Below are 15657 nucleotides of genomic sequence, written 5' to 3'. Positions count from 1 at the left end.
AAAAAAATCTTTAGTTATCTACTCTCCTCAAAGAAGTATTGAATACATTAACTAATTACTCCCTAGTTTATAAAATTAGCAAAAAATATTTTCTTATATACTTACAGTTCCACCTACTATTCTTCCTAGTGGGTACCATGCTCTTTCATCGAACCAATTTAAAAATTCATAGAAGCCATGGGATGCAAGATGATGTGTTGATCTATAGTTAAACCTAAAAAAAGGGGAAAAAAAGCACATTATTATTTTTTTCATCAATATATCAAATAACTAAAAACAGGAACACCAATCTTTCTGCTCAGCTCACTGAAGGGGGAAACTACTACTAATACTCTAATCAGAAGTTTTTAATCTGTGGTCTATGACCATGGGCTGTTTTAAAACATACACACACACACGGTTTCCTTTGTAATACTACATTTTATTTTATGCATTTAAAAACCATCTTCTGAGAAAAGATATATTAGATCTTTATCAGACTGACCACATCAAAAGAGTCCAGGGCATAAAAAAAAGATCACGAAGCCCTGATCTAAATGGAGCTGATCAAATACATAAACTATATATATCATTCACTGAGGCCACTTCTCAGTTAGTCTCCAGCACATGGGGGTGGAGGGAAATGGAACATCAAACCTCATTCATTTACCTCATTTTATTAATAGGGAAATTCCCTGAGAACTGAGTAATAATTTTTTCTTTCTCGAAAGATTACATTAAATTATCTATTTTAGATAGAACTACAAAGAAGTATTCAGGCAGCATACACAGTAATTTATGAAACTCTTCCGGTGAGTATTTTCCTTTAAAAAGATTTATGTAGGTGTTTTAAAAAATGTAAAATCCTCAGACTTATTTACTTTGTGATAAAAACCAGAGTTTACTTTGCCCCATCTTATAATTGTATAATAGATAACAGAGATAGAAACATTAACCTCTTTGACAAGTTAGAAATGAATGAGAAAGTTACCAGGCTTGATACATCAGCTAAGAACCAAGAATTTCAGAGCAGAAAAAGGATTCTAGATCACTTAGTTCTCCCACTTCATCATTTTACAGATAAAGAAACTGAAGTAGAGGAAAATTTAAGCTCTCTCCTTTTAAAGGTGATTTTCTTTATCTTTAATGAGGTCCATTCATTCAACAACAAATACCTGATTGTTTTGTTTTGAATGGGCCTGGGCATGGTTTAAGGCCAGAGTGCAAGACAAATACAAGTACACTCAAAAGGTGAACAATCTAAGTGATTTATTTACAAAGGCAAAGCAAGATTATATAATCAGCCTTCACATTCCACAAATCACAAAAAATCCATAGACTACAGCAATTCAGACCTTGAAAAAAGCTTTAGATCACAGCTTCTCGCCCTTCCTAAAAAGGAAGAAAAATGAAACCCAGTGGGGCTCCAAGAATTTCCAAGGTGAAGGTCCTGCTCAGAATCTGGTCCTACTAGAGGTTTATCTTGTTATACTTACCTCTTGCCCCCTTTCAGCTTCCTTTTTGATATTATCTCCACCCCCTTCCCCCCATCAGACTGTAAATTCCTTGAGGACAGGGAATGTATTTTTTATATTTTTATCCTCAGCCTTAGCATGGTAACTGGCACATAACTCTTAACAGATGCTTACTGACTACTGTTGGGATACTAAAAATTAGAAAATGTCAGCTTTAGTTTTTTTTTTTTTCTCTTTTGTGATCAAGCAATTCACCAATCTTTTTATGAAGCATGTTTGTTGCAGGATCGACTCTAGGAATACAGACCTGCAAGTCATCTGCATGGGACCTGATAAGGTCACCACATGGGAAAGAAGCCAAGTGAAAAGGACAAGCCTTAGGGGATGGATAGAGATGATATTCCAGCAAAGCTGTTTCATAAAATACCTGTAAAAATCACCTAAGTTACCAAGGGAAGAGCAGAGCTGAGGATTCTCCTCCTAAGAGTAGAGTACCATGGAGGCCCAAGAGGCCAAGTTTCAGGGAGCTGGTCAGCTGGGAGGAGAACTCTTAGAAGGTTACTGATCTGAACACTAGGAAGTTCTCAGTTGCCTCTTAAGTTCAGTGTCATCGATGACAGTGATAGAAGTCAAACTTCGTGGTCCTAATGACTTAATGGGAAAAATAATAACCTAGGAAAAATGTTTTAGAAATGAGAAGCCTTTTCATCAATTTAGCCAGGAAAGATTTAAAGGATCTTTTAGGAAACGAATTATGGGTAGAATATGATCCTGAAGAAGGTCAAATGAGATCACCCTGAGAAAGGACACAGGACACTTCTCTCTAAACTTTGTATAGTGAGTGACTGGTGCCTAGCCAAGTGATCTGTCCACAAAAGACAATTTAACAAGGATTTTTGAAGATAAAGAGAGACTGTGGAAAACTGGGGGAGGGGGAGAAGGTGAGGGTGGGTGGAAGAGAGACAACTCAAGGGAGGATGGCACCCAAATAAAAGGTAGTATTTACAAAGATTAGCTACTAGGGGCTGGGAGCTTGGAGGTAATTAAAGACAACCATCATGGAGAGAAAATGGAATGCTAGCAGCTCCTTGGGAAGACATCAACATGTCCTCAGAAAGGCAGGCCAACTACACCCACAGTACAGTGACAAGCTAAACCCAAACTTTCAAATAATGAAGCCTTTACATTTGCATGGATACAAGAAGCAAAATCGACTGCACTAATTTTATAGCAGAAACACCAATGGAAGATTATGTCCGCAAGACTGTGTAAACCTTACTAGAAAAGAGTGTTCAGAAAACTGCAAAGACAAGGCCATAGATTAGAAAATGACAATGAGGAAGATTTAATCCTGCATCACTAACACTTTTTTTTTTTTTTTTTTTTTTTTTGCTTAGTAGGGCTCAGTAAGACCAATTATTCCCATTCCTTAAAGGTCCTGAGTTAAAACTATGGAATAACATTCCAGAATGTCTTTACCAGACCAAGAGCATTAAGAAGCTTTAAATTAAATGTTATCAGTGCTCTATCTCTGATCAATACTCACCACAAAGGCAATAAAGATCTGACAAATAGATACATTTGTCAGGGTTGGCTATAAATGGGAGATAGTGAGATGGAGTGAACCTCTGGGCTTCAACTCTATTCTAGTCCTTCTCAGACTACAGAAAAGTAATACTCCCCAAATTCAGTTTCTTGATGGGAATGTCACTAACCTTATGTGTAAGTTTGCAAGCAAACCACTTTTGCAAACTTCAAATGGCTAAAGATGTTTAAGGTATCTACTTTCCATGGTTTTTTTAAAAGTAGAACGAGACTTAGCTGACTTCTTTAATATTATAAACTGATTTACACACATACAAACACACCTTTGGCAACTAAAAAATATTCTAGAATTTTCAAAAACATCATACATTGAGATATTTATGAAGCATTAGCTAATACAAGGACAAAGAAATGTTGTCTGACTGGTTCTATCACTTCAGTGAAAAATCTTTTTCAGAACTGTTTACCTGCCTAACCAGCTGGAAAGAAGTAAAACTCTTCTATGGTGGACAACTGCAGAGCTCATCCATCAAGATTACCTTCCCCACCAAAATACTATTCAGACTATGAAATGTTATTAGAAAAGAGACATTTAAGGATTTTTAATGGAATGAAATGCCAGATATGTGTAACACATCATGGTTCAGTGTTTAGGGAAGTACCAATAAATATTTAGGCACGATCTCTCACAAACTGCAAGGCTTAACACAAGCATTTCATGCTATCAAAGGTTTAGTTTTTAAATGTTGGTTGCATCTAAAATAATATTCAAAGTAAACATTAGGGCAGGGGTTGAGGGAAGGGCAACTGTGCCCTGACCCTTCACATGGAAAAAGACTCTTATCATGGGGAAAAAAAGGTTACCTTTCCTTGATGAAGAACTTGGTAGGCTAGGTGAGATGAGATGAGGCGGGAACTTCAGTGAATTGTGAGCAACAGTCCTCAGCTGAGGACAGGGCAAAATGGTACTGTGGGAGACTTGGGAGGGACATTTGTGAAGGCCGAGATATACCATGATGAGGAGGGTAGGATACAGGGACTTCCTTGCTGTACTCATTTGAATTTATATAATACACATTTGTAGTGGAGCTATTCAAAAAAGTTTTGTGATTTTCTCTACTTCTGTTCAGTAGAACTTTCTCATTAAGCTTTCTATAAATTTGTTCTTCCTTCCCCATGTGTTTGGCCCTTTGATGAGGTAATAACGCTGATGATAAAATTCCACACTCCTTCTGTACAAGCTTTTTAAAAAAGAGTGAGTCTGATGAATACAGCAGCTTTTTAGGCTCGTCTGGCCTCCTCGTTATGGAAAATGAGTCATATTAGTTACATTTCTGTATGAAATTGTTATGCATGGCAATAGTATCTCCTATCCATTTCCCATTTTTTCGACATTAATTTTCCAGTAGGTCATTACAGGTTTAACTTCACAGCTTTTTAAAGTCTTAATCTTTCTTCTAGTAGCTTTGTACTAATTCTGAACTTTATTATAGCAAGTTGTTGGCATGCCTAAAAAAATGGGAGATGGTTCAAAAAAGGAGTCCCATAATCAATTCTAAACCCTCAGGAATGTTATCAATTTCATTTTCTGTGATGTCAATGGATGCTCAGCACATCTAGAACCTTCTGGTTCTTTTCTTGGAGAAGGGATTCCTTCTTTTTTTTTTTTTAATTTAATAGTCTTTTATTTATAGGTTATATGTATAGGTAACTTTACGGCATTAACAACTGCCAAACCTCTTGTTCCAATTTTTCACCTCTTACCCCCCACCCCCTCCCCCAGATGGCAGGATGACCAGTAGATGTTAAATATATTAAAATATAAATTAGATACACAATAAGTATACCTGACCAAACCGTTATTTTGCTGTACAAAAAGAATCAGACTCTGAAATATTGTACAATTAGCTTGTGAAGGAAATCAAAAATGCAGGTGGGCATAAATATGGGGATTGGGAATTCAATATAATGGTTTTTAGTCATCTCCCAGAGTTCTTTCTCTGGGCGTAGCTGGTTCAGTTTGAACGAGATGAGATCTTTCAAGACAGTTGTGAAAATTGAGTAAGGCTTCATCTATTTCAAAGTTTGAGTAGGCCAGAAGGACTTTAAGCATCAAGTCAAGGGCATACTTAAGTTCCCTCCCTGTTATCCCCTAAGGGCATACTTAAATCCCCTTGTTATCCTCCTATGACATCAGTGTCTTTCTGTTAGGTCAAATATGGGCAACTATGTACTTATTGGTCAAGTTCAATTTCTTGGGTAGTTCCCGCGTTTAGAATGTAAGATCCTCAGCCAATAAGGATGAGGGTAAGTGGTGGGAGGGGGTATTTGCATTAGGGATAAAAAGTGTTGACCCTGCCCCCTATGGTGCTTCTTCCCTTAGATTGTCTGCTGGATGGGTGGGACGCCTGATTCTCGAGAACGTATAATAAACTTCGCTTTTTTATTAAATGCTGTACCACACAAGTTCATTACTGCTCCATTGGAAATGATTTGATTGATCTCGTTGCTGAGGATGGCCAGGTCCATCAGAACTGGTCATCATATAGTATTGTTGTTGAAGTATATAATGATCTCCTGGTCCTGCTCATTTCACTCAGCATCAGTTCGTGTAAGTCTCTCCAGGCCTTTCTGAAATCATCCTGTTGGTCATTTCTTACAGAACAATATTCCATAATATTCATATATAAATTTATTCAGCCATTCTCCAACTGATGGGCATCCACTCAGTTTCCAGTTTCTAGCCACTACAAAGAGGGCTGCCACAAACATTCGTGCACATACAGGTCCCGGAGAAGGGATTCCTGAGGCAGAGGGGCAAAGAGAAGTAGGAAGGTAAAAAGAGCCTGTGTAGCTTGAGTATGCTACTGGAGAGGCACTGCCTCTCCTCCCTTAACACATTTCCAACATATGTTTTGCTAAATTCAGCTATTTCCACATTTTCATTTAAGGCACTAATATCAAAATATATACTAATTTAGCCTGGTAGGTCTTATTGAGATCATGAAATTTTTTTTGTTTCATCATCTTCTTCAACACATATTGGTGCAGAATATACAATTATTGTCGTGGTGTGAACTGATGCTAAATGAAATGAGCAGAACCAAGAGATCATTATATACGTCAACAACGATACTGTATGAAGATGTAATCTGATGGAAGTGGATTTCTTTGACAAAGAGACCTAATTCAGTTTCAACTGATCAATGATGGACAGAAGCAGCTATAACCAAAGAAAAAACACTGGGAAATGAATGTAAACTGTTTGCATCTTTGTTTTTCTCCGGGTTATTTTTACCTTCTGAATCCAATTCTCCCTGTGCAACAAGAAAACTGTTTGGATCTGCACACATACATTGTATCTAGTATATACTACGACATGTTCAACATATATAGGACTGCTTGCCATCTAGGGGCGGGGGTGGAGGGTGGGAGGGAAAAATCGGGACAGAAGTGAGTGCAAGGGATAATGTTGTAAAAAAATTACCCTGGCATGGGTTCTGTCAAAAAAAAGTTACTATAATAAACAACAACAAAAAAATTATTGTCATGGTGGACTTAAAAAACAAAAAAAGAGAAGGGGAAGCCTAGAAAGATTTACATGAATTGATGCTGAGCAAAAATAAGCAAAACCAGGAATTCATTGTACATAGTAACAGCAAGAATGTGTGAAGATCAACTATGACAGACCCGGTTCTTCTCAGTGGTTCAGTGATCCAAAGCAATCCCAATAAACTTTGTATGGAAAATGCCATCCACATCCAGAAAGAGAACTATGGAGACTGAATGTAAATCAACACATGTTAAGTTTACTCCCCCCCCCCCCTTTTTCTCCCGTTTCTTTTTTCCTTTCTTGTGTTTTTTTCCCTTTTGTTCTGATTTTTCTCTCCCAACATGATTCACAAGGAAATAAGTAAAAATTTTAAAAAAGCACATATAACCCCCCTCCCAAAATGGTTTTTATGTGTATCTGAGGAAAACAAAAATTAAAAAAAAAAGTAGTTGAGACATCTTTTAGGGTAAAAAGGCTGATCTTTTTATTTTTGGGAGAAATAAGTCTACAGAGGCAACAACAGAAACCAGATAAAATAAAAGGAGGAAGGATAAAATTATGAGTACAGGGACCCAGATTTTTTTCCCTATCATGAACCAGGAGGAATTGGTTATTTCACCCAAGATTTTGTAGAATTTTCATTTCAACCACCAATGTTTGTAAGATCAAATCCTGGATGGAATTTTCCCCCATGCCGATTCCTTCATCTCTTATTAGATGAAATTTGTTAAGGCAAATCAAGGAGTTATTAGCTATTCTTTTGGCAGGGAGAGAGTGCCAACAGTTAATTGGAGGATACTTGAAGTTCCCTGGAACTCCACATCATGCAAGGCAAAGGTTGTGCTCTCTGTTTCTTCTTTTTCTTCTTCCCTGGCAATGGTAATCATTTCTGTTTCTCACTCCAATGATCTTCCACCAAACACTCCACCACATGTCCTTCCTCTGCCTGGATTTCTTCATGTTAAAAGCATCCCTCTTCACCTCAAGCCCATTCTTCCCTCAGGATTCAGGTCACACAATATAAGGAGTCTTTCTAGACCCTCCCACTCCTCCAAGATCAAGTCCTACCTGAGAGATCTTTCTGGGTTTAGATCTCTCATTTGCAAATGGAGTGGGTTGGAGTGGATCCCTACCAATTCAAGCTTTTTAGGGAACTAGAAACTTTTCTTTCTACCCTCAAATTTTACCAGGGTCCTTTGCCTTGAGGGCTCCATTGTTGCCATTATATGCTGATCTGCTGAAAGACTTCTCACATTCCTTCTCCCCCCCATTAGAACACAAGATCCTAAGGGCAGGGACAGTTGCATTTTACTTTCGTATTCTTAGCAGAATGCCACAGACATAGCAGGCTAATGTTTATTAAGTCTTAAAATTAAATCCAATCTCAATAGTAGTAGAAAGGCCAACACTTTGAGTGCTGATGTGTCACAGGGAAATTTCCATTTAGGGAATGAAGCAAAGCAAACATTTCAGGGGATAGTCTGCTCTAAGTAATAACACTGATGGAATGCTAGGGGTGGTTTTTTGGGGTGAGAGCAAAACAAGGTAATCTGGGAAATGTATTTCCATATGACTTTATGGGGCACCATACATAGTATACCTAAATGTTTTCTCAAAGATATTCATCAAAATATGCCCAAAGAACTCCTTATGAATTTTATAACTCTGATGGGGCTGCTTCACTTTCTTGATTTAAATTTTTATTAATAAAGAGAAGATTCATTCTGTGTAGTAGATTATACAATTATAGTAAATGGTGTGACTGGTTACCATACTACCCATCCTATTAATTGATACATATATTTGAAAACTTCCTACCGTACAGTCACAAGGAAAATAATTTATTGTTGAACAAGTATAGTATGATTTCTATTAAAATCATGGAACTAAACCCTTGAATTGGCACATAAACATATGACACATCATTTCCATGAGGAAATAAAAGTTTTACTCTATCAAATTTTTGTTTTATGCTTCACCGTATGTGACTGTAACACAGGCCACTTTCAAGTTTCAGTCTCCTCATCTATAAATGAGGATAGTGCCTCGCTATTTCAGTGTTGTTATAAAGTGCAAAGGAAGTCATCTCTGGATATTTTGCTGACTTCACAAACATTTTATTGGTTAATATTATTAAAATGTTTGTGGCAGCCCTTTTTGTAGTGGCAAGATACTGGACACTGAGTGGATGCCCATCAGCTGGAGAATGGCTGAATAAGTTATGGTACATGAAAATTATGGAATATTATTATTCTACAAGAAACCATCAGCAGGATGATTTCAGAGAGGTCTAGAGAGATTTACATGAACTGATGCTGAGTGAAGTGAGTAGAACCAGGAGATCATTGTACATAGCAACAGCAATATGATATGATGATCAGCTGTAAATATTCATGGCTCTTTTCAATAATGAGGTGATTTTTAAGGAAACTCCAATAGACTTGGGATGGAGAGAGCCATCTGCATCCAGAGAGAGGAGGATAGAGACTAAATGTGGATAGCAACATAGTGTTTTCACCTTTTTTGTTGTTTGTTTGCTTTTTTCCTCTCTGATCTGAGTTTTCTTGTGCAGCATGATACATGTGGAAATACGAATAGAAGAAATGCATATATATTTAACCTCCATTGGATTACTTGCTGTTGAGAGAAGGGGGTGGGGGTGGGAGGAAAGGTGGGAGAAAAATTTGGAACAAGGTTTTGCAAGAGTAAATGTTGAAAATTATCTTTGCATGTATTTTGAAAATAAAAGGCTATTATTAAAAGCAACAAAAGAATGTCAGAATGATCTGATTTTAAATTTTTAAGATGAAAAAAAATCCATGATTTAAAAAAAATTCCAAAATAAAACCGCGTTTAGATTGTAGATATTCCTAAAGATTGTTTTGGTGACAATCACATGGGAGGATATAATAATACCTGAATAAACAGGAGAGATTAAATTGATGCTATGAAACAAGGACTTCGTTTTAAAAATTCACAACAGGTACTGCTTGCTCATAGCAACAATAAACTAAGATATTTTGCTCAAAATATAATTAGTTAAAAATTCAAAAACCTAACTTGAAATCAGATATCATCTGGATAGTAAAATATCTCTCTAAAAGAGCCTAATAGTTGTGTGTGAACTGTGTTTCTGTTTTAAGCATTTTCTCCTAAAACGAAAAGCTTGTAAGAATTGATTACAACTCTGTATTAACAACTGAAGCAAAGAAATTGAGCCACCTGTGAGAATTCCTTTGTAAAAGTTAAACCGGATTTGTAACTTGGGGATTTCTTGAGTTTTCTTAAAGCCAGAAACATTTCCATTAATTTGGAAATAAACTGACAAAACTAATCAACAGTACTATTTTATATTTTAAGCCAGGAGTATCAAACTCCAATAGAAACAAAAGACTTAAAAAATCATCTATTACCTTACCTTGGATTTACCAACCACATTTTTATCTGCTTTTGGCCCACTTGGGAATACTGAAAGCCTATTTTTGACACCTCTGTTTCAACTATTCCTTTTCATTTATCAATTAAGAAAATACAATATGTATTTTTTTAAAAAGGTCTGAATACCTACTACATGCTAGATAAGAGAAGATATGAGGCAGAATAAACAATATATAGATGATATGTGCAAACAATGGCCGAAAAGGAGAAGAAAGAAAAGTGAAAACCTCCCAGCAAGTACATAAGGTAAAAAGCCCTGGTGCCATAGACTGCTGTGCCCCCTGCTTTCTCTCAGGGATCTAGGATGAAGGCCCCGTTGGGGAAGATATCTAGTCCTTGGAGCCACAGCCAAAGGGGGCCGGGCACCAAGACCAGTGAGAAACACGTGATGCTGGCTAAACCACTGTCCACTCGGATCCCCAAATTCAGACAGGCACACTTAAGGGAAAGGTGCGGGGAAGTTGCAGGTGACTTGCAAGATGGAGGTTTCTGTGAGAACTTGAGGCAGGTGACTTAGAAGACGGAGATTTCTTTGAGAACTTCAGGAATAACAAAAGCCCTCGGCAGAAATGGATGATTTTGGGGGGAGACTGTGCCCAGTGGGAACCCCAGGGTCTATGTTCCAAGTCCATCTCTGCCACAGTCTCTGGGATCGGTCCCTTCCTATCACCAATCTGTGCACAGAACATGGTCCATCCAAGCCTGCTCCTGTGTCCCCGGTCCATGAACCCGAGTCATGGGCACTTGCCACTGAGGAGGTGTAGGCTGGAGGCAGAGATGATTTGCCTGGGTTCCTAGCAGGGAACATGGGGACAGTGTCAAATGCGTGGATATGAGAAGTTGGGGGCTGGCACAGACACAGTGCACCAGCAGAATCCACAAGGAATCTTGCTAATAGGCAAAGGGGCAATTGCCCCACAACTGGCAATCCAGAGAAACATGGCTCCCCTTGTTGCCCTCTGATTGGTTGGCTATCCCACTCTCGGGAGAGTTAGAGACCTACTTTGGAGGCCACAGCTGTAAATATTTTTCCTTTTCTGTTTCATTAGACTATTTAGTTCTTTTTTTTTCTCTCTTAAAGTTATCAGTTCTAAATCTTCCTTCCCCACTCACTAAGAATGAATAACAAAAGCAATGCAAATATTTTAATGAAGCAAAACCAATTCCCCTACTTAGCTCTGTTCCTCTCCAAAAAGCTCTGTCCTCCCTGCTGAGTCCATTCCTTCTTATCTGGAGGGGGGGGGGGGGGACGGGGCGGGGGGACAGGATGCTTCACCCAGTCTTCTGGAGCTGCAGTTCTCCTAAATCTTTCAAAGTTACTTGTCTTTACAATATTGTGTTAATTCTGAAAATTGCTTACTTAGATCTTCTCACTTCACTCTGTATCATTTCATAAAAGTCTCCCCAGATTGTTCTGAAACCACTCCCCTACATCATGTTACAGTACAATAGTTTTCCATCACATACCTATAACCTAACTTTGTTCAACCACAGCCCAAATGATGGCTCTCTCTCATTTTCCAATTTTTATTTTTTGCCACCAGGAAAAGAACTGTTAATATTTTTGTGTTTTATGTCCCTCTTTCTTTGATCTCCTTAGGGTTTAGACCTAGTATCAACATCACTGTGTTAAAGGGCATGCAGTTTACTAAAGTTATGGGTCTAGTTCCAAACTGCTTTTCAGAATGGCCATACCAATTCCCCTATAACCCTTCCAGCATTTATCATTTCCTTTTTTTGGTCAACTTTAACAATCTAATAAAGAAGTGTTGTTTTAATTTGCATTTATTAGTGATTGAGGATGCTTTTCCATATAGTTACTGATCTCTCAGATTTCTTCCTCTGAAAACTGTCTATTCATACCCTTTGGCCATTTATTGCATAGGAATTTGAATCAGTTTTTTACATATCTTAGACTCCATTTTCTCTTCTAGTTTTAGTCACATTGGTTTTGTTCATGCAAAACTTTTGTAATTTTATGAAGTCAAAATTATCCATTTCGCCTTTTATGAGCATCTAGATTTTTCCTTTCCCCGTCAGATCTGAAAGGTAATTTCTTCCTTGCTCCTCTGATTTGTTCATGTCCTAAGTGGTATTTTTCACTGGGGACCATGGGGCTGGGCCAGCACTAAAAGCAGTGGACAGAGGAGTACTCAAAGATCCAGTTCCAAGGCAGCTCCCTGTGCTTCCATCATCCTTAATGTTCTGCATATGCAGGAGCCTCTCACTGCACCTTTTCCATTGAGCCTTAGGTTCCTTCAGGATTCAGAGCAAAGACACAGACTCTTTTTCCTTCACCCCACCCTCTGAGTCCTACCAAGTCTCTTTGATACACACTTATACACTTGGGCACACAGACAGTTTCCATCTTCCTCCCTAAGGCAGTCTTGTCTCCGTCTCTGTATCCCCCAGATACACAGTGCCTGGCACGTGGGAGACATTCTAGAATGCTTGCAAATGGATTCTGTGTCACTCCTCCTGCCCCACAAATTCCAGGGACCTCTGTGGCCTCAAACCCAGAATGCTCAGTTCAGAGCTCATTCCGAGTTGTTTCCCCCACCCCTCCCCCCTAGTCCCTAGAGTAGCCCAGCCTGCCCTGCCCCACAGCTTCCTGATGCAGCTGTAAACCCTCCAAGGGCCTGGAGGACTCTTCCAGGGCCCAGCCTCCTCCAGGAAGCCTTTCCTGAGGCCCCTGAGACACACAGGCATTTCTTGGCTGATCATCTCCAGAAAAGTTCCTGGCTTCCAAAAGCACGGCAGGCAGATGCAGGGAAGTGAATTATACAAGAACGCGTGCAATACTAATGGAAACAGGCACACACTGAAATAACACAAGCAATAGGCTAGAATGGAATGGTCTCCAAACTTATTATGACACATACAGTAGAAAATAAGAGAAACTTTTAATGAGATCACATAAATATTGTATAATTTATTAGTTGTTCATTCTTGTGCTGTGACCAAGATATAACCAATCATATTTTTAGTAATAGCAGTGTAATTGAATAGGATTCATTAACTTTTTAAAATCTTGGTTTACTTCTTTGTGAGACAGAAATAAACTGCCGTGGGCTCAAAGTTAATGACCAGGGGAGGGCACCCTTGTCCTCCTTTGCCTGCAACCCTCTCACCCTTTAGAGCAGTCCATGTAGCAGATTTAACCCCTAACTGTCCGTATGTAAATATTAGTAAACCTTGATTAAAGAACAATTCCAATAAGTGTCGGTAACACCAATCATACCTCATTCTTGTCACAAATCAGCAGCATCAAACTTACTGTAAACAAATGTTGGGGGCTGAAGCACAAGGACTTTCCTGTTGGCAGGTGAGAAACATAAGGTATGTGGAACAGCATTCCATCTGCTCAAATAATTCAGGCATTTACAATTCTAGGCTAGAAAAGATTGGTTGCAAGGAGGATCTTACTTTATATGAACTGCAGTCTGAAAGACAGACAGGTAGCCCACTCCCCATTTCTCCCCTCCCTGAAATACTCCCTATGTAATCACTGCAAGTTCCTTCTTAAACAGTCATCTTTGCATGTATTTATTAACTGTCCAAATCCCAAACTTTTTCTTTGGTCACAGCTCTGAAGAATCATTTTTCACTTGGTCCATATGATCTTGCTTTTCTTGGATTTGGGTTCCTCAAATATCTGAACTGTTTGTCTTATCTTTCTTTTTTTAAAGCACCTAAATTTAGAAGTATGTCTAATTCTTTATCCATATGATCCACAGCCGGCTGCAATGGGAGGGCAATGTTCCGGGCTGGGACCCCTCTTTACCTGTGGGCATGGGAATCTAAAACATTCAGTCCATCACAGAAATATGTGCAGAGAAGGGCAATCATTTGACAAGTCACACAAAGTTCTATATCACTGAACTACCCCCATAGAGGCGGATATTATTTTACAGGCCCAAATCTCAAAGACATCACCAAGGACCAAATTGGCTACCTCTGCACCTTTAGCCCTCCCTCTCCTCCTCCCCCCCACCCCCCGGACCCTCAATGCTGAGGGATACCCATTCTTCCTAGCACCCTGCTATGGAAGACTATCACCATTTCTGATTCCATCCCTTCCATATAAGCAACTGAACAAACCATGATGTATGTATAGGGGGTTGGTTAATCAGGGAAGACATCATAGAAGGGATGCATCTGAGCGTAATCTGCCTCCCTGCAGAGTGAGGTGAGAGGCAACTGCCCAAGAACAGGAGGACGGTATGTTCTCCCCGAGATGTGACACGCAGTCCCCACAGGCTGGGAGGGACCACCCTCATGCAGACAGGTTAAGGAGTCTTGATCTGGGGTGTAATAGATATAGTTTCCAGAGGAAAAGCATTTTTAGAATGCTTTGTTAATAGCAATGCAGCTAAGAAGGACTAGAATTTAAAAGACCTCAAAGGATCAATAGACATGGGACAGTTCTGTTTATCCATAAAGAAAATTAACATTTTCATTTCAAAGTAAAAATTATGTGCCTTTACAGTATTAAACAGGAAAAAAGTCTAGAAATTACTGACAAGATAATGAGGACTCTATATTTCTATCATTTCACATCTATGTGTGCATGTTTATGTAAATCCCTCACTTAGGTAAATCCATTCATTTATAAGAATGATTTTAAAGTTCTAACTATAGAGGTGACCTTGTGATAATGTTATTTTCAGAGTCTCTGCTTAAATTAGAAGTCTGCCCTATAGGCGAGACACCCTTGACTTCCTGCACCTGATGCTCTTTTGGACAAGGGTTGCTTCCACCATATAGCAGGGCCATCACTGTAAGGCTAATGCACAATAACACTTATATAAACTGGGGGAAAAAAAGCCTATATATTTCATGATAAAACAGCAGAGAAATCTTCATATGCTGTAACTGTAAACTGGAATGCTCTGCTAAACTGGTTAAATGCGAACAAACAAAAACCAGAAGAGGAACTAAAAATGGAATCACAGGAGCAGAGATGAATGGGAGCAAGCCCAGAGAGGGCAAGCACTCTTAGCCGCTCTGCACTGTCTGTGGTGAGGTTGAAACAGGCCCATGCTGCCTCCCATCCCACTGCCCTCCCCTCTTGTCCCCTCCCTTTCCACAAAGAAAATGCCAAGACAATGACCCTGGAGAGCAGTCTCTGCAACCACAACTAAGCTATTGATATCTTTTTCTTCCCAATCCCTATATACCAACTCCAGTGTTCCCTAGGAGTAGTATATATTAAAACACATATAAATTCTATTATAAATTTATATAAATGTAATAATTAAACACAATTTTATTAACTATTCTTTTCAGTTAATATTACCATATTTAACCCCTGAAAAAATCGGTGACTAAAATCAATCAAAATCTATTACATTAATTATTAATATCTTTAAATAATCTCTAACTTGGCTCACATTTACAAGATTTGTCTCTAATTAACTACACAATCCCCAATGTATTAAAAATTCAGTAACTCAAGGTTGAAAAGTTTGAAGACAACCCCCCCACACACACATTCTAACTTCAGAGACAAAAAATACCAACACAATATTCTAAATAAATTTTTAAAAATCTTTAGCTTCCTAACAGATACTGATCAAAGTAAAGCTAACATAGAATTATTTTAGAAACAGAAAAAGCCAGAGTAAATACAACCAACTTGCCTTTTTCTACTTCAGTCTATGCTGC

At 38.5% G+C, this 15657-nt stretch overlaps 1 protein-coding gene across 1 annotated transcript in view; it reads right to left on the bottom strand.

The window, feature by feature from the left end:
- Positions 1–15657, bottom strand: part of STT3B (STT3 oligosaccharyltransferase complex catalytic subunit B) — an 82425-nt gene that overhangs the window by 48035 nt on the left and 18733 nt on the right. Inside the window, exon 2 of the mRNA XM_031940430.1 lies at positions 106–214. Within this exon, the coding sequence (XP_031796290.1) occupies positions 106–214 (109 nt within the window). The remainder of the gene's footprint in view (positions 1–105; positions 215–15657) is intronic.

The sequence above is a fragment of the Sarcophilus harrisii genome, chromosome 5 (assembly GCF_902635505.1).
Source record: "Sarcophilus harrisii chromosome 5, mSarHar1.11, whole genome shotgun sequence".
Classification (NCBI taxonomy): domain Eukaryota; kingdom Metazoa; phylum Chordata; class Mammalia; order Dasyuromorphia; family Dasyuridae; genus Sarcophilus; species Sarcophilus harrisii.
Note: the sequence above shows the minus strand (reverse complement) of the source record. Positions and strands in the feature narration are given on the sequence as shown.